General features: G+C 42.5%; 1 protein-coding gene across 1 annotated transcript; it reads right to left on the reverse strand.

Moving 5' to 3' along the window:
- Positions 1-315: 315 nt before the first annotated feature.
- Positions 316-12,994, reverse strand: si:dkeyp-69b9.3 (myocardin). Its single transcript, XM_028581180.1, has 16 exons — positions 12,679-12,994; positions 11,475-11,624; positions 9,291-9,344; positions 8,268-8,314; positions 7,692-7,758; positions 6,809-6,934; positions 6,485-6,681; positions 6,218-6,349; positions 5,362-5,527; positions 5,065-5,251; positions 4,797-4,941; positions 4,096-4,683; positions 3,882-3,980; positions 3,598-3,735; positions 3,461-3,515; positions 316-3,372 (listed from the first exon to the last, which is right to left on the reverse strand). The coding sequence occupies exons 2-16, from the start codon at positions 11,527-11,529 to the stop codon at positions 2,951-2,953; spliced, it is 2,478 nt and encodes an 825-aa protein (XP_028436981.1). The 5' UTR covers positions 11,530-11,624; positions 12,679-12,994; the 3' UTR covers positions 316-2,950.
- Between the last annotated feature and the right edge of the window lie 5,592 nt (positions 12,995-18,586).

Below are 18,586 nucleotides of genomic sequence, written 5' to 3' on the forward strand. Positions count from 1 at the left end.
GAGTTTATAGATTATCCAGTTTTTTTTATTTACAGCTACATCATTGTTTCTCCATATTACAATATTGTGTCATTATGAAGATTAACCATCATGCCATGTGGATGTTAGTGCTGCTTCATGGATATTTAAGCAGCATATTGGTCCAAATGAATATTCTATTTTACTTTATGATCATCAATATTTGATAAGTCATCATTTGGGACAGTTTCTTATGAAATATATCAGTTATCAGTAGTTTTTTTCATCATGAAGCATTCCACTTTTTAATCATTTCAACTCAAAAAAGCAATTAAAACAAAACAAAGAGGAACCAAATAGAAAATCTATTAAGACTTTAATTTTCTTAATGCTTTTAAATACATTTTGGACAGTGGTTGATATCTTTGGCATGAATAAGTTACATAATAAATAAAAGCAAACACATTTTATTTTCTCACATTTTCACAATAAGGCATTTATAGCAGCAGTGGCCAACAGAGTCTCAGTTACCTGAAACACCCGAATGTTTCCAGTTGATCAGGACAGTTTCAAACCCAGTTTCAGACAGTATTATTAAACCTGGGGTTTTAGTCAAACCTGTGAAACTGTCTTAGGGGTGTTCCAAGAACCTCTGCACCAGTGTTCGGAAATTAAATTAGAAACAAGGAAAACACTGGTGTCGGCCCCAAAGCATTGGAAGTCACAGGAGGTAGCATCTTACTCTCCTGCCAATCAGTTTTCTATTTTTTTATTCATGCAGCAGGCAATGTTTATTGATTGCTATGATTATCTTAGCAATCCATACACATTCAACTGCATTTTTCATAGTCTCTGTAGTGAAAGCTGTACAAGAATTGCTTCAACATAAAGCTGTGTGTTGCTGAAGGTTTGCCTATGCACAGATGACTTCTTCCAATAATGTACCGAGGCTGTCTTGCTTAGTAGACACTGGTTTATCATCAGAACAAGGAACTGGCCGGCAGCAACATTGAAATGTTTGTGTACAAAAAACATGACATGATGACCTCAGATCAGTCAGTTTATGTGCCCTTTACACAAATCATATGGCACTCAGCACATAACCTTTATTCTAACACTTTGGAGACTGAGGAGGGGGCAAACCTGTTTCATTTTTCTTCAAAATAAAGTGGTCTTACAGAAGGATGTCCAGTTAATAAATTATAATAAATAATACAAATGTTCCAGATACTGTATAAATGAGCCAATCAGAGCTCTCCAAAATGATTGATGGCCATGCAGCCAATTAAGTGCAGAATATAAGTTCATGTAGTTGAGATCTTGTATCTAAATTACATTTATCTGCTACGACAGAGGTTAATGGCAGCTAACCTCTGTCAGATTTTTTTCATTATTGTCATTATGTTAAGTGGGGTTGAGAATGGACCTAACTTACTAAAAGTGTATTATGCAAAACAAATAATGTGCCCATTTCTGCATGACCATTAAATCATGTATATTATAAAAGAAAGATCTCTGTCACCATTAAGAAAATTTGCGGTATTTACTGTATCAGCTTCAACTGACAAGCTCACCCCTGCTCATCTTTCATATTCTCCAAACAATTTTTTGTGCTAATTCTACAGTGCATTTTCTCTTAATACAAATGGTCGTTTCGTATATTGAAATGTACAGAAAAGATTTAATGATGTCAAATAATACATGTGTGGAATTCATTTATACTAAGTGCACAGGTGTGGCCTTGGTGTTGGGTTATAAATTGTGCTAAATCTGGCTTTGCTAGTAGCAGGGTAAGCAGAGTGCAGCGGGCCAGACACTGTTGGGGGTTAATCAGGGAACAAAATGACCACCTGTTTTTGCAAAGCGATGAGGGAACTCTCACTTGTCTGATTGGAGCATTTGAATTGGGACTATTTTTGGGGTGGTTGCCTGATTGCTCTCCTGGAGAACGGTGACTTGAACAAGGTAATGTGGCTGTTCTGATGATTACACTGGATAACTACACTGGAGTTACTGCCTGCTGGCAATACGCCTACAATGAAATATCTGGTCTGAAATGTGGACACAGAAATGCATAGCTTTTTTTTCTGTGTCTTTCACACGTATCCTCTCACAGTTCAATCATACCACATACACACACACACAAACACAAACAGGCACACCGAACTGTAAGCAAACAAATAACTACAAGTGCATTTAGTATTAGGTGCTAATAATACATGGAAGCAGTTTGGTGTTGACACGTACAAAACAGAAGCAGCCTTGTGTGCTCGGTCACGCACAGTCAGACATATTGAACACACATACTTAACACACAAGCTTTCGCACACATTTGCACATACACGCGAGCACGCACACACACTGCTTGTTTGCAGCTTCTGCCAGCTTTCTCCCTCTGCATGCCGACTGTGTGTCTGGCACCGAGGTTAAGGTCTGGAGCCACACACAAGCTGTGTGTTCTGTCTGGCTTTTACACACTCTAAATGGGCTTTATGAATGGCTAGGACTCAATGACTGAGTCAACACCAGGGGCCACACTCAACCCAATCCGACAACGGGTTTTGGAGATAAGTCAGAAACAACATTCTCCCAGTGCAGCCAGGATGCATGTTTAAATTAATATGCCACCAGGTTTTCTGTTTTGCACTGCAAACATTGTGCTGTGGAGTGTGTCTATCCACAGATGTGTTGCTTGTTTGCCATTTCTGGCTGAGCCCAAGTGCTTTTAAACAGTGCCCCTCAGTGTCTATGTGTGTGCATGTGTTTGTGCTCTTGTTGCCCCATCAAAGCCATGTTTAATCTGTTCGCTGAAATGAATCCAGCTCTCGACATTGCGTGGAGCCAGTGACTCTGACAGCCTTTCAATGATGGATGGAACTGATGGAGGCTTTTCACAATCTTGTGCCCTCAGTGGGATGCATGTTTGCCCCATTCATGATCATCAAAAACGCTCACCTACTGTACATACAAACAGATATGCCCACACAAATCCTCACCACTGTTCTACCATTAGATCCAACACTCGACTGACATTCAGATCTGAATCCAGACTGAAGTCTGACTCAACAAAAGGAGCTGTCGGTGGAGTAAGAGGGCGGAGGCCGGACGTCAGTGTTTCAAGCCACTCAGCAGCGTCAAATGATGTTGGAGCCCGTCGTTTCCGTGACCTCCCAGTGGACGGCAGAGGGGAGGTACAGATAGGGGGTGGGGGAGGTGCTGAGATAACCTGGCTGGGGTTTATTACAGCAGGAGATGGAGGGAGCTCCAGCAGGAGAGAGGAGCAAAGAGGTGAGGGCAGGAAGCTGTCATCCTTGTGCTGCTGAGAGGCCTGGGACTGATCGGCTTGAAGAGGAAGAGGCGAAGAGCCAGGGACTGAGTGGGCAGGGGATTTATGATCACAGACATTGACAGAGCCTGAAAGAGAGGTAGTAAAAATGATTAGATGGTGTGTGTGTGTGTGTGCCATTTAAAATGTATTCTTTATTAATTATGGGATTCTTACCAACACAAGTTATGGGCTCATCCAGAATGTCATCTATGGACTGCCGAGGGTCCATCTGTGGCCAAAAGCAACATTTAAATCCCACTGTACAAAATAAACTGTCGGTGATCTCTTCCTGTTCATCTACAGATTCTAACCTGTGCTTTCTGAATAGCCTCCTGCAGCTCTTCCTCCAAGCTGCGAACACCGGGCAAGGTCCGAACTGGACTTGCTGTAATCTGCACTGGCAGCTCAAAATCCTGGCCAATGACATCACACGGTTGGCAGCAAAACACCTGATTAGAAAGCAGCGGTAAATTAGTTGACAGGTGGGAGAAGAGAGTATGCTCACATTTGACCAGTTTTCTAGATTGAAGACTGTGTAGCGTGCCCTTGAGAAGCGATTTTCCAAGATAAGTGTGCATTGATTTGTGTGTTTTACCTGTGTAAACAACACCTCTGTCTGTCCGTCTGTTTCTGGCTTCCCTATGGAGCATCCAGGATCCTGTTGCAGGAAAGGATGAAGGGATCCTCCACAAGACTGAAGGAATAATAATAATTAAACAAAAACATGAATGATTGTAGTTCTGCAAAGCAGTCATCCTGTTTTTCTCCAATTTATCATAGACCAAATATCAAAGCCTGTCTTTGCTCACCTTGTCGCCGGTGTTAGTGGAGTGGTCCCTGGGCCTGCTCCGTAACCTCTCCCTCATCTCCATCTCCACACTCAGCTCCTGCTGCTGCTGCTCGTTCTCCGTTCTCCAGGGAATCCCACACTGCAAGGGCGATGAGGACGACATGGGTAGACTAGGACTTGGAGTTCCTGAGGCGGTGCTGGCAGGAGTCAAGAAGACAGCGTTGGAAAGACAATGTTCACCTGCCAAACTGACTGACGCAGCACTCGAGAAACCATTCGGCACGTTGTTCAGATTTCCGTTTTGAACTCCATTTTGAGTGTCACTGAGAGTGCCATTAGGAACTCCGCTGTCCTGGACGTACATCTGTTGGTTGGGGCTGCTGCTGGGGGAGTCTTGTCCAGAGCTGGAGGTTGAGCCTGGGCTCTGGCTGGGTGGCAGTAGGGGGCAGGTGGTGAGGGGCTCCAAGCTGGTACTCTGCTGGCAGAGGGGAGCAGGGGTGAGGCAAGAGTGGGGAAGCTGAAACAGGCGGAGACGCTGCAACAGAGCAGGCTTGGTGCCGGAGACGGGGAGGCCGCGCTTACGCAGCTGCTGCCGCAACTCTGACACCTGAAGAAGAAAAGAGGTGAAGGTCGAGGGGAAAAGGACACTTATGAGTTTGTCTTCACCATGAATTGTAAATAAAGGTTATCATTCTTTCAGTGCTTTCATGCTTTTCTTACTGTTAGATCAACGAGATTTGCGGGGAGAAGCTCAGACTTGGACACAGAGTTTGTGTCTGTAGGGGTGTGGTTTGTTGTTGCGGGAACAGGTTGGGGATTCAGAGGCATGGCTCCAGAGGACTTCACAAGATCACTGTGATCTCCACTGGAGGAATGACAGCAGCATTAACTCACACAAACTATCTGAGGACTAATATATCATTGATAAAGAGATCTGCCTAGTTGATTACCTGAAACTGCATGAATCAATAGCAATTTGTTTGCATACCTGGATCCAACAGGGAGCTGTTCTTGTGGCTGTAGCTGTTGCTGTGTCTGTTGTTGTTGTTGCTGCTGCTGCTGCTGCTGGTTGTGTAGGATTTGCAGCTGGAGGAAGACCTGCTGTTGCTTCAGGAGATGGGAGTAGGCTGAGTCTAAAGACTGGTTAGGAGTAGGGCTCTTCTGTTTGGCTCCTCCTGGAAATAACCAATTGTTTAAATTCTAAATTCAAATAACTCGCCACAAGAGCAAGCCTTGATTGGACAAATGAAAGGAACTGTAGTATTGTAAATGATTATATTGGTACCTCCAATCCCAGACCCTCCTCTCTGGTCTGGAGGAATGTACTGGTGATATTTAAGTTTCCTCATTTTGGGTTTGGTGTCCCGCGGTTTCCGTGGGCGGGGGAGATGGCTGAAGTTGAGGGAGGGGGGCAGTGAGGAGGAGCAGGTGGGGCTGGGAGGCCGAGCTGTCTGTAAAGACACACATTACCCACATTTCAACTGTAACCATACTGTGGTGTGGTTAAAGTGAGTAATTTCAAGAGTAGCGTATAAAATATTATTATTAATATTTACCCCATGTCAATGTTAAACTCTGACATGAAATGTATAAATGCCTCACAAATCTCCAGATGACAGTATGTGCTGGTTCTGACATACAGCCATGCTGCTTGTGTGTGAATGTGTTAACCTACAGGGCAAATACTGAGCTCCCCCAGAAGTGCAAATTGACAGTAATGAATGCAGAGCAGCTTACAGCAGAGCATTGTGTTTGACAAAACAGACGAATGACCATCCTGTTAGGTTAAAGACCTCTACAATGCTCTTTTATCTGTTATGCTGTATACATGCTGTGAATACCAGTCACTACACATACACACACTCACACACACATACACACACTCACACACACACACATGGATTAATTTGTCATATGACCACATTTATTTCCTTGAATTCTTGACTATATATATATATATATATATATATATATATATATATATATATATATATATATATATATATATATACAGCATATATATAATATTGTTTTAAGGAGTCATAAAAATATTCAAGACAAAAAAGACCCTTATGAAATTTAAATGAGCCACAAAATGAAATCCAAAGTGACAGCATTAGCATGCACTAACCCCACACTACCTTTGGCAGCAGGGGTGTGGTCTGAGAGGTCAGATACATCCCATTTGGTCTCCCAGTTGTTGCTATGGAGGTTGATTCACTCGGTGTAGGTTGTCTGATGCCCTCGGTTGCCGGGAGCAACGCCAAACCAGACTGAAGGCAGAATATCAGATCATCAGTGTTGACATATGAGGCTATTTATAAACTCATGAATCTGTGTTTATCAGAGAATATTTGTGGGAATTACTTCCTTGTTGCTGCCAACACACATCAGTGTTGTTTCCTCACCTGAGCATGACCAGGGCTGTGGTTAAGGGGCGGGCCCACAGCTGAGAAGTCACTCAGTAATTGGTCACCTGAGAGCCCTGGCAATGAAGAAAAGGCTGGTGATTGGTGAACACCATGTTGCTCAGTGGGTGAGGAGGAAGAGCAGGAGGAAATGTCATCTTCGAAGACATCAGCGGACAGGGGGAAAGAGGCAGAGCCTGAGGAAATAAAAAGTGAAAGGAGTAAGGTCGAAAGAGGAGCAGAGGAGATTGGGTGGGAAATAAAAAAAATAAGTGTGTGACTCTGTCTGTGTGTGCCGGTGTATGCGGATGCGTGTTGACTCACGGTTCTCCAGGGGCAGTGTGTGTTCGTGCTGTTGCTCCACAGGCCCAGGCGGACGTTGGATCCTCTCAGTGAGGTCCTGCGTCTGGCGAGCCTTCTTCTGCCTCTGGGCCCCGCACACAGTCCTCTCTGCGGTGTGTGTGTGTGTGTGGGGGGGAGAGAAGGACGGAGGAATGGTGCAGATAAGTGGAGAGATGGGAGGACAGATGGGAGATCAGCAGAGAGAGAGAGAGAGAGAGAGAGAGAGAAGCAACAGGATTTCAGAACATATGTGATGTGAGCATGCACAACAGTGTTGCCACAGGCAGTCAGTCCCAATTTAAACCAGCAGAAGCATCAAAAAATAGTAAACACGTCTGTCCATAGGGAGATGTATTCCCTTGGATATGAACACACACACACACAAAAATACATTCACACAACAGTTTTGAAAGGGCATAAAGGGAAATCAGATATTATAATAATAGTCTTTTTCAAATTAACAGGAAGGTTAGAGGGTGTGGAGAAGAGGAGGAGAGAGAAAGAGATAAAAAGAGAAAGATGTCAGTAAACGAAGGCTCTGATCCCTGGATGGGTGAGTTTATCATGCGCTGTCAATCACTGATATGTTTGCAGGCTGCTTAAAATGCAGAGTTACAGTGTGCAACAAGGTCACATATCTATTTAACTGACAGCTGATGAAATACCAAGCCCATTGCCAGATTTACACACTTCATTTCCTCGCACTGTACAACAGGAAGCGGAGAGCAGAACAGATTTGATAAAATACAGACAGAGAAAGAGAGAGAGAGAGAGGGGAAGGGAAATATGTAACTATGCACTTTGCTGGGAGCACACATGGTAAAGCAGGAAGGAAACAGCAACATTACTGTAGGCAGGGCATCACCTTGTGCAGTTTCAGTATTCAGACCACTAGGTGGCAACTTCTGAGCAGCACCGTCGTCAGTTAGACGCTGCATCAGGAAACAGCAGGTCAAACCAACAGCCAGGGCCCACAGATTACAATGCAGTTCATTCAGGGGAAAGTTAAATACAACTTCAATGCCAATGTAATAACAAAATATTAATTTACACCAGTGTTTCTCCCTGAACATTTGGATGGTCTTTTAAGGAACTCTTGGATCCTGTGCTACAAAGTTTCACCACTGAAACCAGTTCAAATGAGTTCTTTTTAGGTGAGGTGAATCTCCACACAAGACCATTTAACCCATTCAGTGGTGGGGGAAACTCTGATAAATCATTTCTCAAAAGTAATGTTAATTCATTTATTATGAACTTACAAATTGTAGTATTATCCTGTTCTGTCAAATAAAATCAATTTAACAAATGAATATCAATACAAAAAACATATGTGTGTGGGTGGGGGGTTGAATGGCTCTCTCATCATCAAAATCAGTATTTGATTTATTAGTGTGGAAATGTCATGCTGTTGGATATTATTGAGAAACTGGATGCTACTCACCAGAGCTTCACTCTGGTCTTTTTTAGGGGGACAAGTAGATTTCAACCCTATGGAAACAGATAGCATGTGGTTATATGAATATATGACAATGCAGCAGATTTAGAGGACGCTTAGTAGAGGAGCAACTCAGGTGAACTAGTGTAACAACAGAGCACTTTCAGCCCTAAACTCATCCCTCCAAGTTACAGCATGGAGCATTGTTTGTGTTGGCAGGCATCAGAATGTGCATGCACTTCTTGTGCAACCTGCTTCAGCCTCAGACAACAAGGAGGAAACTGAAGGAAGGTGCACCTTCGCCTGTCTACAAACTCCCTGAGAGTGTCTACACACTCTATACTAGTCAGTATCACATTTGCTGCACATATCTGGATGAATCTATGTGTATTTTATGTTTATAGCACAATTTATTTGCACCTTTATCTTCAGATAATACCTGATATTTATAGCTTATTGTAATTTTTGCATATATTTCTAGTATGTTACCTCTATGCTTATACACTTGTATCCAAATTCGCAAAATCCTTGCATGTTATATTTCTAAACTCACTATGAGAAAGAAAAGATTAAAGCTGTCTTTTACATGTCTGGTATTTGTGTGTGCTTATGAAATGATATTTTTGGTTATCATCCTAATTGATCCTACTGATTCATAATTAACATGTTGCATCATGTTCTTGAATGAAATGTTATTCTAATTCAAATTCAAATTGTATCCCTGTTTTTAACATTGGTGGTTAATGCAGTATAATATGACATCATGAACCTCTAGTCTCTTGCACAGTCAGAGGATTTAAAGCATAATAATGAAACACAACATTTAGACTCAAAAAGTGAAATCAAAGCAAAGTAAAATCTGCTCAATATAGTAAAACCTAGACATTTATATATAAAGACATTTACTAATCAATAGGCAATCATGAGTCGGTGCAAAGAGGTGATCTGAACATCATTAATATGAAATCCAACCTGCGGTCACAGTCATACAGAGATAAATCACAGTGTAAATGACACACATAGACTAACCACAGTCTGCATTGATTTCACTCTGCCTTCGGTTCTGAATCCTCAACTGCAGGACTGAAAGACAAGAACAGAGATTGAGCTGGCTGCGTGCAAAAAAGGATGAAATATTACAAGTTACACTGATGGAACAGTAAGTTAGTTTGACTTAAAGGACAAAATGATGAGGGGAAAATAAATGACACAGACATGGAAAGGTAAGAGTTGAGCAATGCAAGATCACTGTTAAATGATATGGCCTTGCAACTTATATTACCCCATGACTTTGCAACACTTGTAGATTATATATCTCCTTGCCTGCCTGTACACATCTACACGCCATACATACGCACATTAGCATTCAGCACACACACAAACATGTGACGCAGGGTAGGGCATGACACATTTTGGTGAGTTTTGAGACCTGACGACCTGACGAGGGGAGGACTGTGCGGTGGGGGTTGAGGGCAGTGACTATTTATCTCTCAGTATGTCTATTTCTGTTGGTCCCATCCCCCCTTCAGCTGTCCCGCTCTCTCCACAAGCCTCTCATACATCCCCTCCTCCTCACGTCATCCTCGTTTGTGCTGCTAACTACTGTACTCGTCCTGCCTCTCCGGCGACTCAAAAACAAAAGTTTAACGTTGTAAAAATCTGGATTTAAAACAGATTAACGCGTTGTGCTCTGTCATCTTAACAGTTTAAAGAAGCAGTGGCTATCACACTGCAGTTTCTTTTGGATTGGATTTCAGTGTGCATGTGTGTCTACCATTGTTGTTTTGTATTTTAACTGGAGGTCCAATACAAGTTTTGAACTCTATTTTAAATCATATCACTTAACATACATTACATAACATAGTGGTTCCCAAGCTGGAAGTCAGTCCTTAGTGCAGGATTAACAGGACAAGACAAAATAAGAAAGAATGTTTTCTAAGAATTACTAAGAAATATGCAGTTGTAACTTTTTTGTGAAATGTTTAATGTTTTGCAAATTTCTTGTAAAATATATATATTTGACCTCTTCAGGCTTCTTGAAATAATTCCAATTAAACAATCTTGTGAACTTCTCACAACTCAAAGATGTGATGAGAGGTTGCAAGTAGATATTTTGTTTTTTAAAGTTTGGGAGCCATTATTTACTATAAGGATTGCAACATTTTCTACATTGACCATTAACATATAGCATACGCCTACTTTTGTAACAGGAACATTTTGCATTGGATCCAATTCATGTCAAAGGTCAACAACAGATACAGTTGTTAACAATTAAACAATGAATACGAACTCAAACAAACTGTATCATATCATACAATGACTGACAATAGCCACACAAAGGCTCAACATAAGTTTGATGCTCTGGCAGACTTTAAAGACTCACAGAGACTCTGCTATGTACATACATGATGTCAAACAGAGCAGCTGCCCTAAGGAATCACGTTTTCCAGCAGGTGTTTATACACCTAGGGGACTGTCTGTGTCATTTCTCTGCCTTTTTATTTTACCAGCCGTTAACGACAGCTGCCTGGGAACACAACAGCAGCCGCTACAATTTAGGGAATCTTGAATTATGCAGTTATTGGAAGGTTGTTCAATGCTGTTTGTCACAGAATGCTGGTTGTCTCCTGAAAGTTGTAATCAGTAGCGTAACACATTGCATTAGTAAAACTCAGTAATATCATTTAGAATCAATTTCAGCTATTCTTTTACTATTCTTCTTCAGAATCTCTACAGACTGGGATAGGACAGGATATCATCATCAGCATTTCTTTACAAACCTTAACTTTGATTGTTGTTTATTTAGACATGAATATTTAATGTAATAGATATTTAAAAGGGGCTTTAAATAAAAAAGGACTTTGCTGGTAAAGTCTGTTTTTCCATCAACAAACCAACGCGGTGGGTAAAGTGTCCCACAATAACATGCATAGATCTTTGGCCTTGGGCTCAGCTGTCTTCATGTCTCTTTAAGACATCTGTCTGTGTGTATCGATCATTAAATCCATTGGCCATCATTCAATACATTCACTGTATTGATTACATGATACTGTAGACAACGTGACTGGCCAGTCAATAACCCTCCCAAACACCTCACCTCTACACATTGATGCTAATGTTGCCAATTATGCCTAAGATGTAAAGCCATTGTAGTGGTGAAAATAAATCTTTCTCTCCTTTAATTGGCGTGAGTTGAGACTGTAGGATTCTCACCTGAGCGGAACTTGTTCCGGATGAGAAGTGACCTCTCGGAGGCCAGTAGTGTCATGGTGGAGGGGAGGTTGGGTCAGAGTAGCGGGAGAGAGAGGAAATACCTGGTGTCACTCTACCAGGAGGAATGGACCCCTCTCCTTCTGTCTCTCACTGTTGCAGAGGAGAAGAGGAAGCAGGGGAGTGAGAGAGACAGATGCTTGTTAATCCACTGATAGACACAAACCGATATTGATAGAGGCACACAAAGCACCGCGGAGATAGATGGAGGGGGAAATAGAGACGCAAAGCCTCTCAGACCTACGGGCAGACTGAACACTGCAGTGAGCTGCTCTGGCAACAGCAGGCCTCCCTATAGACAGCCTGTCATAATCACACACAGAGTCACAGAGGCCCACCCACAGAGACAGAACTAACGACACAGAATTAAACAGACAAGGAGGCTTTTAGAGAGACAGAGCGAGGAGCCAGGAGAAGAAGAGGAGGAAGAAGGGGAGAGTGACGGAGACAGAAGCCCCAGCAGATACTGGGCTGGAGGGCACTGATTGTGACGGACAAACATGAACTCGCAACACCTACAGCATGGCGCACACACTTACACTGTGACAGCAGGACTGCAAATGTGTCATGCACTAAAAGAAGTGGAGCTGCCTCTCAAGTAAAGAGGGCTGGGAATCTACATGAGCTGCATTAGTGCACACACACACACACACACACACACACACACACACACACACACACACACACACACACACACACACACACAACCTATTAACAATATTGATTTGAACTGGCCAGCCAGAGAACACCCAAAGGAAGCCTGTTTGAGGGAAATGGACAAACACGCACACACACAAACACACACAAACACACACACACACACACACACACACACACACACACACACACACACACACACACACACACACACACACACACACACACACGAACATGCTGTGGAATAGCTGAGGTTGTGCATACTAAATCACCATAGTGCTCTTCCTATTCCCAATCCCATAAAACACACACACCTCACTTTACAATATGAAGAGCTCAAAAGAAGAACTCACTCATTAATGCAATGAAATAACAAGCAATTGATTGAGATTTTGTTTTCTGGCACAGGCATTATTTCACAGTAGGGCACTGAGGCACAAGAAGGAAAAACAGAGAGAATAAAAGCAAGAGAATGAAAGAGAATACTTACAGGAAAAGAGAGAATTGAGTCCCTCGGGGGAAATTGGAGTGGATTTAAGATTAAATTGAGAGAGGTGCGAGATGGAGGAAGAGAGGGAAAGAGAGAACTTCGTAGTGCGTTTAATGACGATTTCTTTCTTTCATGTTCTTTTCATATCCTTTTTTTTTCTTTCGCCCCTTTTCCACACTTCTTTCTTTCCCCTAAAGGTGAATTGCGAAGAGAAAAAGGATCAGTGGTTCCTTCGTCCCCTTGCGATGGAAGCTCACCCTCTCTACCTCTGCCTCGCTCTCTCTGCCCCCTCTCCCCATCCGCCCCAAAGCATCCTGGATCCTTGGTGCCAACTGTGAGCGACTGTCAAACTTTACCCCTCCCCTCCCATGGCTTCGTCTCCCCCCCACCCTTTCACCATAGCAGCCATTCACTCCCCCCTTACGTCTGCTGACTGATTAATTGAGGAGCAGATTCAAAGACAATAAGCACTTTTGTATTTGTTTGTTTGTTTCTACATGACTTTGACAACCAGTAGACTCACTGATGATGTCAGTGCAGTTCCTTAATGTTAGAAACTGAATTGCAACATAATGTGATGGATAGAAATATGAAGGCAGGATAAAGAGACAGTTTATTACAAGGCAGCGATAAAAGCCCGGGGAGTGTTTTGGGCTCACATCAAATCATGTACTGCAGCAGGACTGCAGGCTCATATGCTTCTGTCAAGACACCTTTGGGTCACCCTCCTACAGTGATTTAGTACAGTTTGCGTGTGCGTGTATTATGTGTGTGAGTGTGTGACACCACTGAGAGTTACAGGTCAGTGTCCGTCAGCATATAGTTTGCAAATATGCAACTTGGGTGAACATGTAGGAGTGTTTTTTCCTGTGTGCATGCTCTGTGTGTGTGTGTGTGTGTGTGTGTGTGTGTGTGTGTGTGTGTGTGTGTGTGTGTGTGTGTGTGCCTTAGGGCTGCAGAAGGGGAAAAGTGGGGGAAGCGAGGTTGTAGCTGGAGCACCTGTTCTGTCGATTTGACAGACAGGCCGGCGTGTGCTGGTTCAGCAGGTCGTAAAGAGGGGGAGACAGAGGGGGGAGGTAGAGAGGGTAAGGGTGAGGCAGAGGAGACAGCAAAAGTTGGAGAGGAAGGGAGGGCGCAACACCGGGGGAAGTCTCTACTACAGGGACAGGAAGTGAGCGGGGCTGATACAGAAGGGGGACAAAAGAGGTTGCTGCCATTTTATCTGATGTGAAAAGAATGTGTGACGTCGAGTCTCACTAATCGGAGAACACGAAGCACAGATAGCACCGCATGGGCCAATTACAGTTGCCATGGAACAAAATGGAACAACTAATGGAACACAAAATGAATAGGAACCTTAATTTGATAAATGGTTATAAATGGACGGCTCTTTCAGGTGCCATTTGAACAGTACGCCTGCTTTTTTCCTGTCATTATAGAATCTCACCTTTGACAGCTTTTCCTCTTATGCCCTGTAAATACATTTCACACACACACGCACACACACACACACACACCTATATAAACACTGACTGCACTGACAGCATGGCACATTATTGAGGGAAAGGTGATGTAATTGCTTATTCCTCTGGTTCCCCTCCACAGCTACACCCTCTCCTTTACAGCCTGGACTCCCTCTTTAATTAACACCGGTTACCCTCTTTCTCTCTCTCTCTCTCTCTCTCTCTCTCTCTCTCTCTCTCTCTCTCTCTCTCTCTCTCTCTCTCTCTCTCTCTCTCTCTCTCTCTCTCTCCCTCCCTCACACTCTCTCACATACACTGACTCCATACTGTTAATCCTGCACTGTGTCTGGTGAGTGAGGAGGCTTGCATGCTTTCACTTGTGAAATATCATATTTCTCTGGTTAATTCTGGACTCATCTATTTGTACAGGACCCTGTCTTCACATGCAACACACAGGCTATGAAGCATTATATAGCTTGGAATAAAAGTATAATCGTGGGGGATTTCATATTTATGTCAAACCTGCCTCCTTCGCTGCTGAAACTGCAGAGTTTGAATGTAGATCCAGCTCTCCCCAGGCTCACTGTCTTCTGCTTTCACCCTGGTATAGGTATCCCTCCACCATTTGAGAGAGCTGAGAGACAGCATTAGAAATGAGCTAGTACATGCAGCACATCATAAGTGTGAGTGTGCCCTCACATGGCTGAACTATGCAATGACAAAAAAAAAAAAGAAATCCATTCATGGTTAGTTTAGCTTTCCATCATTTTTGCTCCCAGTGACAATAATAGGACGTCTGTGACACAACAGAGTGGATATACAACAAACATATCAAAGTGCAGAATGTATCAAAGAGAGTAAAAAGCTGAAACATGCCAGTCTAACACTCAACCTGCTGCCTCTTCCTGGTTGTTCATAACTGGGTCTATTCTCGTCCCTCTCTTCTCTCCTCCTCTACCTTTATCACTTCAATCACTTGGCCATGTGCCTTGTGCCACTCAGAAGCCCTGCTGCCCGTTCCACTTCATGCTGCACAAACATAGCCACACACTGACATAGGCCAATTTCAACCACACACAGACCACAGAGATTTCTGTCCACACTCTATCCATCATCCATCTGTCTGTCACTGCACTTTGAAGTTGTGTGCAATCTGGATAGCTATCAACCCTACACAAACATACAAACACACACACACACACACACTATACTATAGTACTGTACAAATAAAATGCCAGCTGGACTGCTGATCTCACACACACACACACGGCCGGTTGAATATGCATAATCATCATGCTCTGAGGACCTTGTATGCTCAACAATGCAACAGCCCAGTGGTGTCAATTAGGGGACCAGAATCTGTTTTGTGTTACTTACAGAACGACATTGATTTAATGGCTTAACCCTCACAGTGACCTTAACAATATGTACGTAGCACTTCAATGAGCGTCTACAACAAGAAGGCTATAGGAGCGATTGTGGATCTTTTATGGAATAGATGAGGAGGGGCATACTGTAAGTATAAGTCAGAAATGAATAGAGTCAAGTCGATGTTTACATTGCATTGCAGGGTATCAGAATGAGGAATGGGTGCAGTGTATCAGCATATAGAATATAATGATACGGTCATTTATTGGCATAAAAAACACATGGTAATGTTTGTTTTTGGCACCTTCTGCCTATAACTAGCCTTACTAAAGAATACAAACGCTTCAAGGTAAAGCTGGACATGACCCTGACAGAAACTCAGGATGCCACAGTACGGGCGGCAGCTCCTAGAGTGGCAGCAGGCAGAAAGTGGAACCGATCTGATGCGGTGCAGCAGGCAAAATCCGTTCTCAGGCAGGGAGAGATTGTGTGGGCCAAGTTCAGCATGGAAGAGGCGGCTTTGGGCAAGGCCCAAGTAGACTCACATGGCACAGAGCAACACTTGCCAAGAAGAAAGAGCTTGTGGTAAAAGAGATACGACAGCAAGAGGAGGCAGAACGATGTGCAAAGTCAGTCTCACATGTGAAGCAGGGTCAGTGGACAAGATGGGAAATCCTGGCACACTGGAAGCTTGCCTGGAAGAATCTTTGGGGAATGTAAGGAGGCAGACTTAGCTTCATCAGAGCCATCTATTGGAGTAGTGGAGTGGGGAAGACCAATCATGTCCCCTCTGCCATATATCAGCAACCCTACAGAACATACTCACCAGCTCCAAGACCAGCCTTACCCAAGGACACTTTGGTGTCGCACGGACCACTACAGGAAATCATTCCTACCACATGCAATAAAACGTTTAACACTTCAACACTGAGTGTTAGATAAGACTCATATACTTCACAATACTGTACTGTACTATAGTGCAACTTGCACAAATGGGTTTACTTACGTCTTTATAAATACTAATGGAGTAGGTTGTTCATTTTTATTTGCCACTTGTAGGCCTATATACGTTTTATATATATTCTATATATCTATATTTTTTTAATAGTTGTTCTTGTATTCTATCTTATTTATTATTCTTGTATATTCTTATAGTATATTCTATATTCAACTAACTAACAACAACGCCCTCTCTCCCTCAACCCCTGGCTTCTCAAACACCATGGCCTTTGTACCAGCAGGAAAGGTGCCACAGATGCAGGAAAAGAACCAAGCCAACTGGACACAGCCCGGGACTGGAAGATGAAGGTCGATCTAGGCCGAAGCTCACCAGTCTCAGCCAGATCAGATCCTGTGGTCTGCCTCGCAAAAGGCCCTGTTCATCATAGAAGTGACGGTGCCATGGGAGGATGCAGTTGGTGAAGCGTACAAATGCAATAAGCTGAGGTACTCTAACCTGGCAACTGAAGCAGGACAAAAGGGCTGGAGAACATGGGTGCTCCCAGTGGAGGTTGGCTGCAGGGGTTTTGTGGCCATGGCTGCTGAAAGGGAAGGGAGTCTGATGACAGGCCATCAAGTATGCTTTAATTATAGTTTAAACTTTACGTACATATCATGTAGAGACAAGCTGAGAAAACCAATCGAAAGTGCTGATGTGGGGCTTTCACGTTGTCATTTATGTCTAAAGAACATAAATGTTTTATCGAGAAAAAAAATTAAACTGTGAATTATTCATACAGTATTTCAGTGATTTACAATGACATATAGTTGAGATTAACTCATTTTTGTCTGCTGTATTTGTGTGTATAAATACTGAAACAATATTTTGTATAACATTGAACTGTTGAGGTGATTATCAAAAAAAAATCTAATTGTTATAGTTACCTGTGTCATTTTTCTTGTATTTTTGGTTTTTGGCAGCTTTGCTAAAAAAAAAAAAAAAAAAAAAAATTCCATTATTTTTTGTGAAGACAGTTTGAAAGGTGCTCAACAAAGAGAAACTATATACATAGAAAGTCAGCAAGAATAAACCAAAATTAACTTGGACTCCAGTATTTCATCAAACTGATGCATTAATCCTGTAAATCCAATGTCACCATAAAGCACACCTGCTCATTTATTTGCATCTTTGCCCGCAATGACTTAATACAGCTAGAGAGAGTCAAGGATATAGGTTCACATTTTTCAAGTCTATCTAAAAATATTACTCACAAGCCCATTATGTAGATTGAAAAAGTTATTTGTTGCTATATTCATTACCCCTGACGATATCCCTTCTTAACGTGTGTCAATTGAAAGAGATGGGGGAAGCTAAAATTAGGTTTCAACCATCTGACTTAAATCAAACTGTCTTTAGTCTATGAGTTCTTTGTGGACCAAAAGTCTTTTTATGTACTAGACTCCCTCTATAAGTTGTAAGTTATACATTCAGTTCAAGGTAACATAGTGATGCATTAAACATCTGCTCTTACTATTTTAATAGAGCAAATATTCTCCCCAAGAATCTCCAAGAACAGCAGCACATTTTTCATTCTCTGCTTGGTTAACCTTTGCTCTTCACACCCTCCACATCTCTCTCCTTCCACTGACCCTCTATAAAAGTGAATTTGCCAAACTAAAATACAGTAGAGCTTAGCGTAGGCCTTTCAGCATGCCAGAAAACCTATACTCGCACAATGGCCAGCGTAGAAATAAGGACTGGGTCGGCCACAAGGGCCCAGTCAGGTCAGTTGAGTGATACAGTATTGAATAACTTATCTTGAGCCGAGCTCTGTTGGGCTCTGTGGTTTAAATGGAGCAGAAAATTGAGAGTGTGCGAAAAAAAAAGAGGACTGTCTTACAAACTCAATTACGCCCTGGAGGCAGTCCAGCAGATATATATCAAGTATCTTAATTCTTTTTTTTTTTCTTTACAAAGATCCATGTAAAGTCTGGTCTCATCTTTGGTGATTAGCACAGAGCAGAATCAGAGATGAAAGCAGAGATATAAACCCTGGCCCTGGTGTTCATGATCAAGAAAAGTTATATGTGATTAATGAAAAAAGCCACATCAAATATATTGCAATTCTTTTAACATG

Source organism: Perca flavescens, chromosome 6 (assembly GCF_004354835.1).
Source record: "Perca flavescens isolate YP-PL-M2 chromosome 6, PFLA_1.0, whole genome shotgun sequence".
In the NCBI taxonomy this organism is placed as follows: domain Eukaryota; kingdom Metazoa; phylum Chordata; class Actinopteri; order Perciformes; family Percidae; genus Perca; species Perca flavescens.